Source organism: Lepus europaeus, chromosome 12 (assembly GCF_033115175.1).
Source record: "Lepus europaeus isolate LE1 chromosome 12, mLepTim1.pri, whole genome shotgun sequence".
Classification (NCBI taxonomy): Eukaryota; Metazoa; Chordata; class Mammalia; order Lagomorpha; family Leporidae; genus Lepus; species Lepus europaeus.
The window spans coordinates 28,414,500-28,430,893 of record NC_084838.1 but is presented as its reverse complement, the minus strand read 5'-3'; the positions used below and the strand labels follow the sequence as shown (position 1 = coordinate 28,430,893).

Genomic DNA, 16,394 nt, shown 5'->3' with positions numbered 1-16,394 from the left:
AATTTGTTTGTTTTGTTCAAAACCTGTACTTATTTTGTGTGTGCCTGCTGACAGAATTTTTACTTCTTGGCCTGAGGAACATTTCTCGTTCTTGCTTTTTTTTTTCTCCCTCTTTATTTGAGAAGCAAAGAGACAGAGACAAAATAGAGACAGTTCCTGTCTACAGTTTCATTCCCCCAAATGCCTTGCAGTGACCAGGACTGGGTTGAACCAAAGCCAGGATCTAACAACTCAGTTTTCCCACAGAGGTAGTTGGCACCCAACTTCTTACACCATCACTTGATATCCCTCAGTTAAGTCCTGGCAGGAAGCTGGAAACAGAAGCTAGAGGCAGGAATCAGATCCAGCATTCCAGTGTGGGAAGTGGGCATGGTAACTGTTAGGCCAAATGCCTGGCATTCGCTTAATTTTTTAAACTTAATTTTTTTTTATACTTTTTTTTTTTTTTTTGACAGGCAGAGTGGATAGTGAGAGAGGAGAGACAGAAAGAAAGGTCTTCCTTTTTGCCGTTGGTTCACCCTCCAATGGCCGCTGCAGCCGGCGCATCTCGCTGATTCGAAGCCAGGAGCCAGGTGCTTCTCCTGGTCTCCCATGGGGTGCAGGGCCCAAGGACTTGGGCCATCCTCCACTGCCCTTCCGGGCCACAGCAGAGAGCTGGCCTGGAAGAGGGGCAACCGGGACAGAATCCGGCGCCCCAACCGGGACTAGAACCCGGTGTGCCGGCGCTGCAAGGCAGAGGATTAGCCTGTTGAGCCACGGCGCCGGCCCTTAAACTTAATTTTTAACTTCATGACATGTAAGTATTTTTTATGCTCTCCCAGGAAGTGAGCTTTTTAGAATTCCATCAGTGCCATTTGTAATGTAAAAATAATTGAAACATATGGTCATAATAAAATAATTATTTTTACCAAATGAAGAAAGGATTATTCTCTTACATAATGGCAGAGATGGATTTCATGAGACAGAGTGTATAATGATTGTGAGTAGAAAATCAAATATCAACAAGTATCTATGAAAACCCGGTATTAATTATTTGCTGTCATAGAAATTAGGCAGAGAAAATACAAGAGCAGGAAAACTAAAGGCAGAAATGAGAAGATAATATATAGCACATTTCTATAACTTTAAAAATCACTGGTATATACTTCTGGGTACTTAGTAATATTGAAAATAAATTAGTTGTATATTGTAGGAATTATTAGTTCTTGGAAGAGAGGGATCATGAAGGTGAAAGTCAAGTTAATTAGGTAATTTGAGGAAATTAAATGAGTTTATATGTTTTATAGTTATTTTATGTTTACAAAAATAAGACTAGGAGGAAGGAATACTTGAATTGAATTTGTATTTGAAATAAACCAGAAAGTTAAAATGAGATAAAGTATACCTAACCACCTGAAATCTGTATTAGAGAATCATGTGTGAGTTTTAGATTCTTTTTTTTTTTCTTGTTTCTATATTCTTTTTAAAAAAAATTTTTTTTTTTTTTGACAGGCAGAGTGGACAGTGAGAGAGAGAGACAGAGAGAAAGGTCTTCCTTTTGCCATTGGTTCACCCTCCAATGGTCGCCGCGGCTGGCGCGCTGCGGCCGGCGCACTGCACTGATCTGATGGCAGGAGCCAGGTGCTTCTCCTGGTCTCCCATGGGGTGCAGGGCCCAAGCACTTGGGCCATCCTCCACTGCACTCCCTGGCCACAGCAGAGAGCTGGCCTGGAAGAGGGGCAACCGGGACAGAATCCGGCGCCCCGACTGGGACTAGAACCCGGTGTGCCGGCGCCGCAAGGCAGAGCATTAGCCTAGTGAGCCGCAGTGCTGGCCGTTTTAGATTCTTAATTAGGACTTTGAGTAACATATATCTATATATTAGGTTTAAAAATAAAATGTCAGTCTTTTGAAAGATGACAGCATTATTGCACATCTAAAATGATTCATGAAAACTTAATTTTTTTAAAGATTTATTTATTTATTTATTTGGAAGACAGAGAGAAAGAGAGAGAGAGACCACAACAGCTGGAGCTATGCTGATCTGAAGCCAGGAGCCAGGAGCTTCCTTCAGGTCTCCCACATGGGTACAGAGGCCCAAGAACTTGGACCATCTTCCACTGCTTTCTGAGGCCAGAGCAGAGAGCTGGATTGGAAGTAGAACAGCTGGGACTCAAACCAGTGCTCATATGGGATGCCAGCACTGCAGGTGGTGGTTTTACCTGTTATGCCACAGCACTGGCCCTAAAAACTTAAATTTTAATGGAGTAGAAAATAGAGGTTATTGAATTTTAGGCTTTGATACAGCTTTTTAATGCCATTTTGGGGGGAGAGGGTCATTCCTTTTCTTTGTGGTCATAATGATTGAATCAAATTTTACAGATTTTTTCTGTTTTCAGATTTACGCTCTCTTCTTTCTCCATAAACATTAAAATAGTTGGTCAGGCTTAGAGGAAACCATTAACTGATGCTGCGAGCGTTTATTAGTTACCTATCTGAAGGAAGCTTTTTCAGAAGTTGTCAAATCAAAAGATACTTCAGGTTGCAAAGAACATGTTCCACTAAATAAATCGTTTGACTATGATGTAAATTTTTTTTTTAAAAAGAGCATTTCTTGTTAAATTGCCTTACAATATGAATTCTCCTTAAATGTTTCTATAGTTCTTGAAAAATAGTTTAGTGTCTTCCTAAAGAAGTTGTTAATAGTGTAATTTCCTTGATAAATTAGTTAGAAATAAAAATCGTAGAATCAAAACAAAGAACAACATATGTAAGATTTAGCATGTGTTCCTAACTTCTGATCAGTATGATTGGAATTTCATTATTGGAGAATCAACAGCTTACTGTCATATGTGTGAAATATTTAGCAGTTTCCTTGCAATACCACATGTTCAGTGAGGGTGAATTCTTTTCCCCAATATTGTATTTCAGTATAGCACTTTCTTCTTGATAAGTAGATCAATTATTTAATCATTGCTATTAAATGATTCCAAGTTTTATGAAATAACAGAATCCAGCACAATTTTGACATCTTTCATTTCAAAATAAGTGAGTACAGCAAGTTTGACACCTTCTATCCATTGATCTGTAGGGTAGGTAGTAAAACGATTGACTAGCCATTGTTCTTCGAGCTCTTATTTACTTCCTATTCCCAGTTGTGTACCATGAGACAACTTTCATGAATAATATTTCTGGATCATTCTTTGACCAAATAGAGTAAGGCACTTATTTTATGACAACTTGTGGAAATTCACTGTAGTACAAAACATGGAAATTTGATATAAAATCACAATAGGGTAAGAGAGTTTCTTTTAATCCTTGTTTTAACTGATTGTAACTTCTCCATACTTTAGAAAAGGTGAGATCTGGTTTGGTTTTATTCTTTTTTCTTTTAATTCCACATTCATCTAATAGATATCTTGGCTGCTATTTCCGTGGCATGTAGTTTCACAGAGCTGTTTCTCATTATTCCTTGTAACTGATGTTGATAGATAAGAGTGATACCTACTAGCATGATAGTCACTGATATTAATTTAACCCCCTCCTTTCTCACCCATGGCCTATCTTTAGCAGATACCAAGCTATTCATTTTTAGAGTAATCTGTCTCTACTCCTGTTTGAAGGTTCAGGGGTAGTTATGACTACCAGGGAGGAAATGTTTCAGTCAGGTGTATGTTTAGTTCATTATTTGGCATGGAGAAAGGAGTGAGGCTGGCATCAGGAAGTCAGTAAGATTGAATGTACAGAGGGTCAGATGAATAATGGGTCTGGTAAAGATGATTTGTATTGGATATTTGTTTTGATATTTGCATAAATATGAAATTTTTAAAAACTTGCTAGAGAAAAGTTACTAAAAGCTACATTCAAATATACATTTCTCTTAGACTTTTTACCTTTGTATAGTTTCTGAAATTAGTAGAGCGAAATAATCTCTAGCTTTCACTTTATAAATTAAATGACTTGGTATTCCCATTATTTTATTTTAAATAGTATTTTTGTGTTTACCATAGAGTCACAATGGCTTCAGCCTTTCGTCTTTCTTTGAAACCAAAGGTCAGTGACAACATGACTCATTTAATGGTGGATTTCTCTCAGGAAAGACAGATACTGCAAACATTGAAGTTTTTGCCAGGTAAATACATGTAGTACATATAGTTTGTGTAAAATTTTTTTCCTGTATGGTTTTCTTTAATAAACATTGATATGTAAATACTAAAGAAGTGCAGTATGATTTTTTTTTCACTCAGTTAAGGAACAAATTTGCTAGTTTTTATTTTTACAGAATTGTTCCACTGGTAGGAAAAACTCCATTTTAAGAATCCCATTAAGGAATATCTTTTATCTGCTGGTTTGGCAGAGAAAAGCAGGAGAGCATGATGGCTAACAGTGAGTTTTGTGCCTAGACTTCTTAGATTTGTATCTTGTCATGTGTGTAATTCTGAACAAGTTATTTCAGTTGCTTCATTATCTACATCTTTAAAATGTGATGTTATTCTTCCAAGGTTTTTATAAGATTTAAGTGAATACTTGTAATGGTACCTAGTACATACTTGAAATTTAGTGAATGTTACTTATTATCATTATTATTATGGTGGAAGTTTTTGGCTCAAGTTGGAACTTTTCATTTCTAGTAATAATATGCTATTGTTGGGTTTATTAGAGTGTTAATATCAGGATACTCAGTAGCTGAAACCGTTTGAAATTGAGTTTCAAATTATATCTCACCTATGTGAAAAAAGCCAATTAAAAACTTTTTGCTTGGTATTTCTTTTCTTTTTAAGCATCAGTAACATTGTTAATTTGATTAAAACTATTTGGACATAGTGATTTGAAGGATTTTGAAATCTCTTGAAAGTGAAGTGTTTGCTTACAAGTACTTATTTATTTATTTATTTTTTGATGTTGGCTGTTTTTGAATAGGAGATGTTGATCACATGAAACCATTCCTTTCTTTTCTGAATAAAGTTGTCTGTATCCCAGGGGATTGGTTCTAGGACCATTCAAGTGTATCAAAATGTACATATTCTGGAATCTCTTACATAAAACAGCACAGTATTTGCATGTAACCTCTCTTTCTTTCTTTCTTTCTTTCTTTTTTTTTTTTTTAATGATTTACTTATTTTGAAAGAGTTACAGGGAGAAAAGGAGAGACAGAGATCTTCCATCCACTGGTTCACTCCCCTAGATGGCCACACTCTTCCAGATGGCCACAACAGCCAGGGCTGGGCCAGACAGAAGCCAGGAACCAGGAGCTTCATGAGGGTCTCCCACATGGGTGACAGGGGCCATTTTCTGCCACTTTTCCTCGGCCTTTAGCAGGGAGCTGGATTGGAAGTGGAGCAGCTGGGACATGAACAAGTGCTCATATGAAATGCTGGCCTCATAGGCAGTGGCTTTACCCACTATGCCACAACACTGGCCCCACTCCCATCTGCTGTAAATCATCTCTAGATTACTTAAACTACCTAATATAGTGTGAATAGTTGTTATGCTGTATTGTTTAGGGAATAATGACAAAGGAAAAACTCCACATGTTCAGCACAGACACTTTTTATTTTTGATTTGTGTTTGGTTCAGTCCTTGGATGTGGAACTTGTAGAACTTTAAAATATGATTGGAAAGACAAAGTTAGTGGTCATAAAATTATAATGGAATGTAGTAAAGATAGCGTAAGTAAAGTTTTAGCTTGTGTAATTTGATTAGAAATTCTAGAGGAGTTTATAGAGGGGAAAGATAAGAGAAGGAACTATAGTTGTAGAGGAAGAAAGTAGACATGTCAATAGATGTGTCTGTATATTGGCCATTCAGAATTACAGATGTCCCACAACTTACAGTGCAGTTATGGCAACACCATTGTAACGTCAAAATACTGTAATTCAGAAATGCATTCAGTACGCTAAACCGACTGAGCACCATAGCTTAGTGACTCTGCGCTATAAAATATTGGTTGTTTACCCTCATAATCTGGATGGAGCCATGGTTCATTGCTGTTGCCCAGCATCACAAGAGAGTACCATACCACATATTGCTAGCCTGGGGAAGGATACAAGTTCAAAAGTTGAACTATGGTTTCTACTGAATAAATGGTTCTACACCATCATAGAGTTGAAAAATCATAAGTTAAACCAATATAAATTAGGGACCATCTGTATTCAATTTTAATTTATAGAACTCTACTTAAGAGTGTACCTGACATTAAAATGAACTAAACATTTTACAGTTTTATTTAGATCATTTAAATTTAGGTCATTTAAATTGATTTTGGGGCCTGCCTTGGGATGCAGCAGGTTAAGCTGCTGCTTGTGATGGTGCCATTCAGCTTCCGGCTAATGTACCTGGAGAGGCAGTATATGATGGCTCAAGTACTCAAGTCTCTGCCATCCATGTGGGAGACCAGGATGACTTTGGCCTGGCCTGGCCTAGACAGACAGACATCTTCCATCAGCTGGTGCCTTCCTGTCTATTGCTCTACCTTTTTTTTTCTTTTTTTTTTAAAGTTAATTAATTAATTTGAAAGGCAGAATTAAAGAGACAGAAAGAGAAAGAGAGAGAGAGAAATTGAGAGAGAGAGAGAGATTTTCCATCTGCTGGTTCATTCCCCAAATGGCTGCAGCGGCTGGGGCTGTGCCAGGCTCAGGCCAGGAACCAAGTGCTTCTCCAAGGCTCTCACCTGATGGTAGAAGCCCAAGGAATTGGGCCTTCTTCAGCTGCTTTTCCCAGGCCATTAGCAGGGAGCTGGATCGGAAGTAAAGTAGCCAGGTTTTGATCTGGCACCCTTGTGGGATGCTGACACTGCAGGTGGTGGCTTAACCCTCTGTGCCACAACACTGGCATCAGATACTTTGTATTTCATTGGTGAAGTCTGGATATTATTTTAGTGTATAAGTTTGAAATGTTGGTAGCAAAATTATGCTAATTAACAATTAACTGAAGTTCTACTTTAAAAAAATATTTATTTATTTGAAAGACAGAGATACAGTAATAGAAGGAGTGATAGAGAAGAAGGGAGAGAGGAGAGAGAGAGAGATATCTTCCATCCATTGGTTCACTCCCCAAGTGGCCTCAGAGACTGGGGCTGGGCCAGGCCAAAGCTAGGAGCCAGTAGCTTCATCCAGGTCTCCCACATGGGTGATAGGGCACAAGCATTTGGACCATCTTCTATTGCTTTCCCGGGTGCATTAGCAGGGAGCAGGAATTTTCATTATCTATAGAAACATATGAGCAGATTAATTCAGTTGCTATTATTGGGCAATTTTGACTTTTAAAAGTTGTTTTTTGTTTTGTTTTGTTTTGTTTTTTTTGTTTTGTTTTGTTTTTGTTTTTGACAGGCAGAGTGGACAGTGAGAGAGACAGACGGAGAGAAAGGTCTTCCTTTTGCCTTTGGTTCACCCTCCAATGGCTGCTGCGGCCGGCGCGCTGCAGCCAGTGCATCACGCTGATCTGAAGCCAGGAGCCAGGTGCTTCTCCTGGTCTCCCATGGGGTGCAGGGCCCAAGCACTTGGGCCATCCTCCACTGCACTCCCTGGCCATAGCAGAGAGCTGGCCTGGAAGAGGGGCAACCGGGACAGAATCCGGCGCCCCAACCAGGACTAGAACCCAGTGTGCCGGCGCCACAGGCAGAGGTTTAGCCTATTGAGCCGCGGCGCCGGCCCGAGTTTTATATGATGAAACCTAATATAAAATGAACCTCCCCTTATTTTTTAAAAAATTTATTTTTTGAAAGAGTTTACAGAGAGAGAGAGAGAGAGAGTGAGCTTTCATCTGCTGGTTCACTCCCCAAATGGCCAAAATGCCCGAGCTGGGTTGTCTGAAGCTAGTAGTCAGAGATTCCTCTGGATCTAACCATGTGCATGGCAGGGGCACAAGGAGTTGGGCCATCTGCTGCTGATTTCGCAGGCACATTAGCAGGGGTCTGGATTGATAGTGGAGCAGCTGGGACTCGAACTGGCAGGCAGTGGCTTTACCTGCTATGTGACAATGTCAGCCCCAAAATTCACCCCCCTTTTTAAAATGGAAGCATACACACATACTATTAAATAATTTTGATCCAAGGGCAAGCACTGTGGCGTAGTAGGCTAATGACTCCGCCTGCAGCGTTGGCATCCCATATGGGCACTGATTGTAGTCCTGGCTGTTCCTCTTTCAATCCAGCTCTCTGCTATGGCCTGTGAAAGCAGTAGAAGATGGTCCAAGTGCTTGGGCCTCTGCACCTGCATGAGAGACCCAAAAGAAGCTCCTGGCTCCTGGCTTCGGATTGGCCCACCTCCAGCTGTTGCTGTCATTTGGAGAGTGAGCCAGCGGGTGGAAGACTTCTCTGTCTACCTTTCTCTGTAACTCTGCCTCTCAAAAAAATCAATAAATTCTTAAAAACAATAATTTTGATCCAGATCACTGGATACTTCATTTTTTCCCAAAACTGGTTAGAATGAATTTAATTAGTTCTTCTTGGTGTTTAAGTTTATAGTCCTTTTCTATTAGACACAGTACTGTCTAATGCTTACATATATCATTAAAACTGTACTACCTAAACCAGCGCTGTGGCATATCAGGTAAAGCTGCTGCCTGCAGTGCTGGCATCTCATATGGGTGTGGGTTCGAGTTCTGGCTGCTTCACTGCCTATCCAGCTCTCTGCTATGGCTTGGGAAAGCAGCAGAAGATGGCCCAAGTTCTTGGGCCCCTGCATCCACATGGGAGACCCTGAAAAAGCTCCTGGCTCCTAGCTCCGGATCAGTCATCGCAGCCATTTGGAGAGTGAACCACCGGATAGAAGACTTTCTCTCCTCTCTGTTTGCCTCTCTGTAACTCTGCCTTTCAAATAAATAAATAACTCTTTTTAAAAAAAAGCTGTACCACTGTGCCTTGAGGGTAAATTCCTGGGGGGGTGAAAGTGCATGTTTATTTTAATTTCAATAGATATTTAAATTATCAGAAATTTCATAATTTATACTTCTCTGAAAATATTTGTATGCCTATATTATTTTTTTTTGACAGGCAGAGTTAGACAGTGAGAGAGAGACAGAGAGAAAGGTCTTCCTTTTTCCGTTGGTTCACCCCTCAATTGGCCACTATGGTCAGCGCGTTGTGGCCCACGGGCTGCGCCATTCTGAAGCCAGGAGCCAGGTGATTCCTCCTGGTCTCCCATGCAGGTGCAGGGCCCAAGGACCTAGGCCATCCTCCACTGCACTCCTGGGCCACAGCAGAGAGCTGGACTGGAAGAGGAGCAACTGGGACAGAATCCGGCGCCCCAACCAGAACTAGAACCTGGGGTGCTGGTGCCACAGGTGGAGGATTAGCCTAGTGAGCCGCGGTGCTGGCCTGTATGCCTATAGTTTTATACTGTGATCAGTGTTTTGATGTTTTCCCCCCATTCTAATATGTGACAAGTGGGTTATCTGGTTGTTTTTTTCACTTAAATATGAATGAGTTTATGTATTAATCATATTTTAACAAACCACTTTGTTTCACTTAGTAATATACATTTGTGTTTCCTCCATGTCTTTCCTGTCTTGCAGTTCATTTCTCATTAGCACTGAATAATAATTTGTTGACTTCTTTCAAGTTGTCTCTTCTGTAGAGGACCAGTTTTTTTTTTTTTTTTAAATCTTCATACTACTTGTTGAACTCTTTTACTTATTGTAGGGTTAACAATACTATCAATAATAAACTGAAAATAGATCTTTGTAAAAATTAAGAGTGGGAATGTGAGAGGGAGGAAGAGGAAGGGTGGAGCGTGGGTGAGAGGGAGGGTGGGGGGGAAGTGTCAATATGTTCCTAAATCTGTATATATGAAATACATGAAACTTGTATAACTTAAATAAAATTTGAAAAATGAAAAAAAGTTAATAATTACAAGTTGTGTTTATTACCATTAAGTATGATGTTAGCTGTAGGTTTTTTGTATTCCTTATCAAGTCGAGTTGAGGGAATTGTCTTCTATTTGTGCTTTACTGAGAGCATTTATTATTAATGGTTTTTGGAATGTGTTAAATGATTTTTGTGAATCCATTGATAGGATCATATGATTTTTCTTCTTAAGCCTGTTATGGTGGGTTACATTAATTGATTTTAAATTTTGTACCAACCTTGCATAGCTGTAATAAATCCTATTTGGCCCAAGTGTGTAATTCCTTTTACACTGGTTGGTGTTGATTGGCTAGTAAATTGTTGAGAAATTTTTGCAACAATGTTATGACAGATCCAGGTCTATAGTATCTTCTCTATTATCTTTGCTAGTTTGCATGGCTTATAGAATGAGTTAGGAAGTATTCTCTCTATTTTTCTGAAAGAAATTGTAGTGATTTTATGTAATTTCTTCCTTAAATGTTTGCTGGAATTCACAAGTAGACCCATCTGGGCCTAGTGCTTTCTGTTTTGGGAGGTTATTAATTATTGATCAATTTTCTTTAGTAGAGAGAGTTCTATTCAGATTGCCTGTTTTTCATGTGTGAGCTTTGGCAGATTATATATTTTGTGGAATTTATCTAGGTTATGAAACTTTATGAACACACTTGTAGAGTTGTATAGTTTTCGTTAATTATTTTTTATTGTCCATGGGATCTGTGATGATGCCTGCTGTCTCATTTCTGATGATCAACAATTTATGTTCTTTCCTTTATTCATAGTATAGCATGGCTAGAGGTTTATTGATTTTATTGATCTTTCCAAAGAACTAGCTTTTGATTTCATGATTTTGTTCTGTATTGATCTCCTGTATTATTTCATTGAGTTCTACTTTATTTTTACTTACTTTGGCTTTAATTTGCTTTTCTGTGCCCTAATGTAGAAGTTTATTGATTTTTAGAATCTGTTCTAACATAAGCATTAACTGACTTGGCGTATAAGTTGCTAAGTACTGCTTTCATTGTATCCAACACATTTTGATAAGTTATATTTTCATATAGTTCAGAATATTTAAATTTCTCCTAAGATTTAATTTCTTTTATCTACAATGTATTGTTTACTTTCATGGTATTTTAGATTTTTTCCTAACTATTCTTCTGTCACTGATTACTAGTTTCATTCCATGGTTATCTGAGAGCAAACATTGCATGACTTCTGTGCTTTTTAATTTAAGGTATATTTTATGGCCCAGAATATGACCTATCTTGCTGAGAGTTCCCTAAAAGCTTGAAAAGAATGTGTATTCTTCCTGTTATTGTGTGAAGTTGTCTATAGATGTCTGTAACATGAGAATACCTAAAAATGTTTGTGAAGATGGTGATTAAAAGATAACACACATTTTCCGTTAACTTTTTGAAGCACCTCTCATATGCCAGTTGATTAAAGGGTGGTTGAGTCCAACTATGGGCATATATTGTTCTCCCGATTGAATATGTCCTGTTTCTGACTTCTCTTACAGTTGAAGTCTCCAGCCGTAATGGTGGAATCATCTGTTTCTCCTTGAATTTCTATCAATTTATATCTCATGTATTTTGGTGAAAAGGTTTAAGGATTATTAGGTTGTCTTTGGAGAATTAACCATTATATCATTATGATACACTTCTCTTTATTTTTTTTTTTAAGATTTGTTTGTTTATTTGAAAAGCAGAGTTACAGAGAGGCAGAGGAAGAGAGAGAGAGAGAGAGAGGTCTTCCATCTACTGGTTCATTTCCCTGATGGCCACAATGGCTGCGTCAGTCTGAAGCCAGGAGCCAGGAGACTTCTCCAGGTCTCCCACATGGGTGCATGGGCCCAAAGAGTTGGGCCATCTTCTACTGCTTTCCCAGGCCATAACAGAGAGCTGGATTGGAAGTGGAGCAGCTGGGACATGAACCAGAGCCCATATGAGATGCCAGCACTGCAGACAGAAACTTTACCCTTTATGCCACAGCTCCAGCCCCTCTCTTTCCTAATTTTCTGGAGTCTAGCCTCTGAAACCACTTTGTTTTTATTAGTTTAGCGTAGTACATCTTACTCCTCCCATTTACTTGAATCTCTGAGGGTCTTTATGTTAAAATTGGGTTTCCTATATACAACATTTAGTTGACTCCCTTAGACACAAAGGCAAAAAGAAAGAGACAGAGAGCTCCCATATACTGTTTTATTCCCCAGATGCCCTGTAACAGGCTGGCCTGGGGCCGAAGCCAAGGAGCCAGAGATACAGTCCAGGTCTTCCACGTGGGTGGCACTTGTGCCATCACTACTGCCTCCTAGGGTCTGCATTTGCAGGAAGCTGGCAGCTGGAGCTGATTGAACTCAGGTACTCTGATGTGGGACCTGGGCATCTTAACCATCATCTTAACTGCTCAGTGCCTGCCCCTAGTTGGCTCTTTTTGTGATCCACTCTGACAAGTCTCTGTCCTTTAATTGGTGCATTTAGATCATCACCTTGTTCCCTGTGTTTTCTTCTAGGAGTTTTACAGATTCAGAGCTTAGATATGTTTTTATTTATTTATTTATTTATTTATTTTTTTATTTTTTTGACAGGCAGAGTGGACAGTGAGAGAGAGACAGAGAGAAAGGTCTTCCTTTTCTGTTGATTCACCCCCCCAATGGCTGCTGTGGCCAGCATGTTGCGGCCGGCGTACTGCACCAATCCGAAGGCAGGAGCCAGGTGCTTCTCCTGGTCTCCCATGTGGGTACAGGGCCCAAGGACCTGGGCCATCCTCCACTGCACTCCCGAGCCACAGCAGAGAGCTTGACAGGAAGAGGAGTGACCAGGACAGAATCTGGCGCCCTGTCCGGGACTAGAACCTGGGGTGCCGGCGCCGCAGGTTGAGGATTAGCCTATCAAGCCGTGGCGCCGGCCATATGTTTTTTTATTTTGAGTTGACTTTTGTGTATAGTGTAAGGTAAGGATTCAGTTTCAGCCTTTTGTATATGAATATCCAGTTTTCTCAACAGAATTTATGAAAGACATTATCCATTTTCCATCGGGTAATCATACACATTTTACCATCTGCTCCACACACAATGTCTCCTATGATTCACATCATTGTGGTGATACATTTGATGAACCAGTGGTGACATATTTTGTCAATAAAAGTTTATATTATGGTTTACTCCTTGTGTTATTCAGTTCTGTGTGTGTTGGCAAATGTGTGTTGACAAATTACTATTCAGAATATTCCACTATTGGCCGGCGCCGTGGCTCACTAGGCTAATCCTCCGCCTTGTGGCGCTGGCACACCGGGTTCTAGTCCCGGTCGGGGCACCGGATTCTGTCCTGGTTGCCCCTCTTCCAGGCCAGCTCTCTGCTGTGGCCCGGGAGTGCAGTGGAGGATGGCCCAGGTCCTTGGGCCCTGCACCCGCATGGGAGACCAGGAGAAGCACCTGGCTCCTGCCATCGGATCAGCGCGGTGCGCCGGCCGCAGCGCGCTGGCTGCGGCGGCCATTGGAGAGTGAACCAACAGCAAAGGAAGACCTTTCTCTCTGTCTCTCTCTCAACTGTCCACTCTGCCTGTCAAAAAAAAAAAAAAATTATTCCACTATTCTAAAATTCCCCTTTGCTTCATCTGTTATTTATCCCTTGCATCATGCAACCTTATATGATCACTTGTTTAGTTCCAATATTTTTTAAATTGATTTTTTGGGATTTTTTACATAGTCATATTATCTATAGTTTTATTTCTTCTTTCCCAATTTACTTAATCTTCTTTTCTTTTCTTGTTTATTGCATTTACTAAGACTTCCAGTAAAATGTTGAATAGGAATAATGAGAGGGCATATACTTGGTTTATTTCTAATACTTGGAGGTTGTATGCCATTTTTCACTAATAAGTATGATGGTATAGATGTTTTTAAAGACAGTGTATAAAATAAAGTTTCCTTTATTTCTTAGTACTTGAGGGGTTTTGTTAAGAATGGATATTGGGGGCCGGCGCCGTGGCTCACTAGGCTAATCCTCCGCCTTGTGGCGCCGGCACACCGGGTTCTAGTCCTGGTCGGGGCACCGATCCTGTCCTGGTTGCCCCTCTTCCAGGCCAGCTCTCTGCTGTGGCCAGGGAGTGCAGTGGAGGATGGCCCAAGTGCTTGGACCCTGCACCCCATGGGAGACCAGGAGAAGCACCTGGCTCCTGCCATCGGATCAGTGCGGTGCGCCAGCCGCAACACGCCTACCGTGGTGGCCATTGGAGGGTGAAGCAACGGCAAAAAAGAAGACCTTTCTCTCTGTCTCCCTCTACTGTCCACTCTGCCTGTCCAAAAAAAAAAAAAAAGAATGGATATTGGATTTTGTCAAATATTTTTCTTCCTTTATTGATATAATCACTTAATATTTCTTCTATTTATATGATAGATTGATAGATTACATTGATTTTAAATGTTGAACTGGTCTTGCATACCAGGAGTAAAAAGTATACTGTGAATAAAAATTCTTTTTTTTTTTTTTAGCAAGAAAATGTTGAAATGTAATTCCTACTAGACTATATAGTTTGACACAGTTCAGACACATCTCTATCACAGGAGGTCCATGTTCTCTAAATAGCTCACTGCTGTGTAAAAGGAACATGGGTTAATGTTGAAAAGCTATGAAATATCTCTTTTATAGAAGAGCAATTGATTAATGTTTGTACATGTCAAATGTGGCTCATTTATTCCAGTTTATTTAAGTGAATGATAGCACTTGGGAGAAACATTTAAAAATGCCCAAGTTTTTTGGAGGATTGGGGAATTTGTTTTTGCTTAGTGCTGAGAAAAAGCAATTTTTATATAAATGTTTTAAAAATATAGTCAAAAATATAGTCATGAATTATTTTAATCATTATTTTGAAAGCAGTCTATTCAGTTTGTGAATATGGACCAATTTATATTCTGTAGCTGTTTGAAAATAATATATTGAAAGTATAATTAGGGGCTGGCGTTGTAGCACTGAGTTAAGCCACTGCCTGCAACTCCAGCATTCTATATGCATGCCAGTTCAAGTCCCAGCTGTTCAACTTCTGATCCAGTGCCCTGCTAATGTGCCTGGGCAAGCAGTGGGAGGTGGCCTGAGTACTTGGCTCCTTGCCACTCAAGCAGGAGGGTGAGATGGAGTTCCAGGCTCCTGGCTTTATCATGGCCTAGCCCTGGCGGTTGCGGCCATCTGGGGTGTGAACCAGCAAGTAGAAGACCTCTCTGTCTCTCCTCCTCTCTCTGTAACTCTGCCTTTCAAATACATAAATAAATCTTTTTTAAAAAAAACTATAATGTGTTTATAAGTAACAGGTCATTATTGATTCTTTATCATTAGCATCTTTGATTTTACCATCTAAGATTTTTAAAACTTTGAATAAATTTGTGAAGACCTTTTGCTTTCAGTAGAGCAATAACAGATTCTTTGAAAATACTTATTTTGCGTTTTCTCTGGATTCATTTCTGAACAGTTTAAAAGTAAGGTGAAAAAGCAGTTTGAATGTCAAACATAAATAACATAAATATTTGATTAGTGCTGTCATAAATGAGAATGAATTTTTTTTTTCTTCTTTGCAGTCCCCAAAGCTCCAGAGATAGACCCAGTAGAGTGTATGGTGGCTGACAACTCTGTAACAGTAGCTTGGAGAATGCCAGAAGAAGATAATAAGATTGACCATTTTATATTGGAATATAGGAAAACTAATTTTGACGGGCTTCCACGTGTAAAGGATGAACGATGCTGGGAGCTAGTTGATCATATTAAGGGTACTGAATACACATTATCAGGTAAATTGACTGCATTTCAGGAATCTCCTTTTTAATAATGTAATTGTAAAAACTACTTGAGTTACTTTAAAAGATAATGTTAATAAGTTTCTTTAGCTAGCTGACTTTGAAAATACTCATTGTGGAAGTCAGTTTTTCTTAAAATACCAAAGAAAAATCTTTGTTTTAATTACTTATGGACATTTACACCCTAGTAAAACAAGGTATGTAAAACAAATCTGAAGAGATAGTGTAGAAACAGTATTTCAAAGTGACATTTGATTTTTGCCTTGGTTTCTGACTGAATAAAAATGCTGTCAATTTTTTGGATGTACTTAAAGCCCACCTTTTACTTACACTGTAAATACTGTTGTTTTTACTATTTTAAGATTATATTAGTGGCCGGCGCCGTGGCTCAGTTGGCTAATCCTCCGCCTTGCAGCGCCGGCACCCCGGGTTCTAGTCCCGGTCGGGGCACTGGATTCTGTCCCGGTTGCCCCTCTTCCAGGCCAGCTCTCTGCTGTGGCCAGGGAGTGCAGTGGAGGATGGCCCAAGTGCTTGGGCCCTGCACCCACATGGAAGACCAGGAGAAGCACCTGGCTTCTGCCTTTGGATCAGTGCAGTGCGCTGGCCGCAGCGCGCCTGCCGTGGCGACCATTGGAGGGTGAAGCAACGGCAAAAGGAAGACCTTTCTCTCTGTCTGTCTGTCTCTCTCACTGTCCACTCTGCCTGTCAAAAAAAAAAAAAAAAGAAAAGAAAAAAGATTATATTAGTACTTAAAATAGAACTTTGAGTTGGTATTAAAAATTTGTGTGT

At 39.8% G+C, this 16,394-nt stretch overlaps 1 protein-coding gene across 4 annotated transcripts in view; it reads left to right on the top strand.

The window, feature by feature from the left end:
* The window catches only part of FSD1L (fibronectin type III and SPRY domain containing 1 like), a 94,200-nt gene that overhangs the window by 55,656 nt on the left and 22,150 nt on the right, over positions 1–16,394 (top strand). For all 4 annotated transcript variants that reach the window (XM_062207832.1, XM_062207830.1, XM_062207829.1 and 1 more), the window contains 2 exons: positions 3,990–4,111; positions 15,390–15,599. In XM_062207832.1, coding sequence (XP_062063816.1) covers positions 3,990–4,111; positions 15,390–15,599 — 332 coding nt within the window. The remainder of the gene's footprint in view (positions 1–3,989; positions 4,112–15,389; positions 15,600–16,394) is intronic.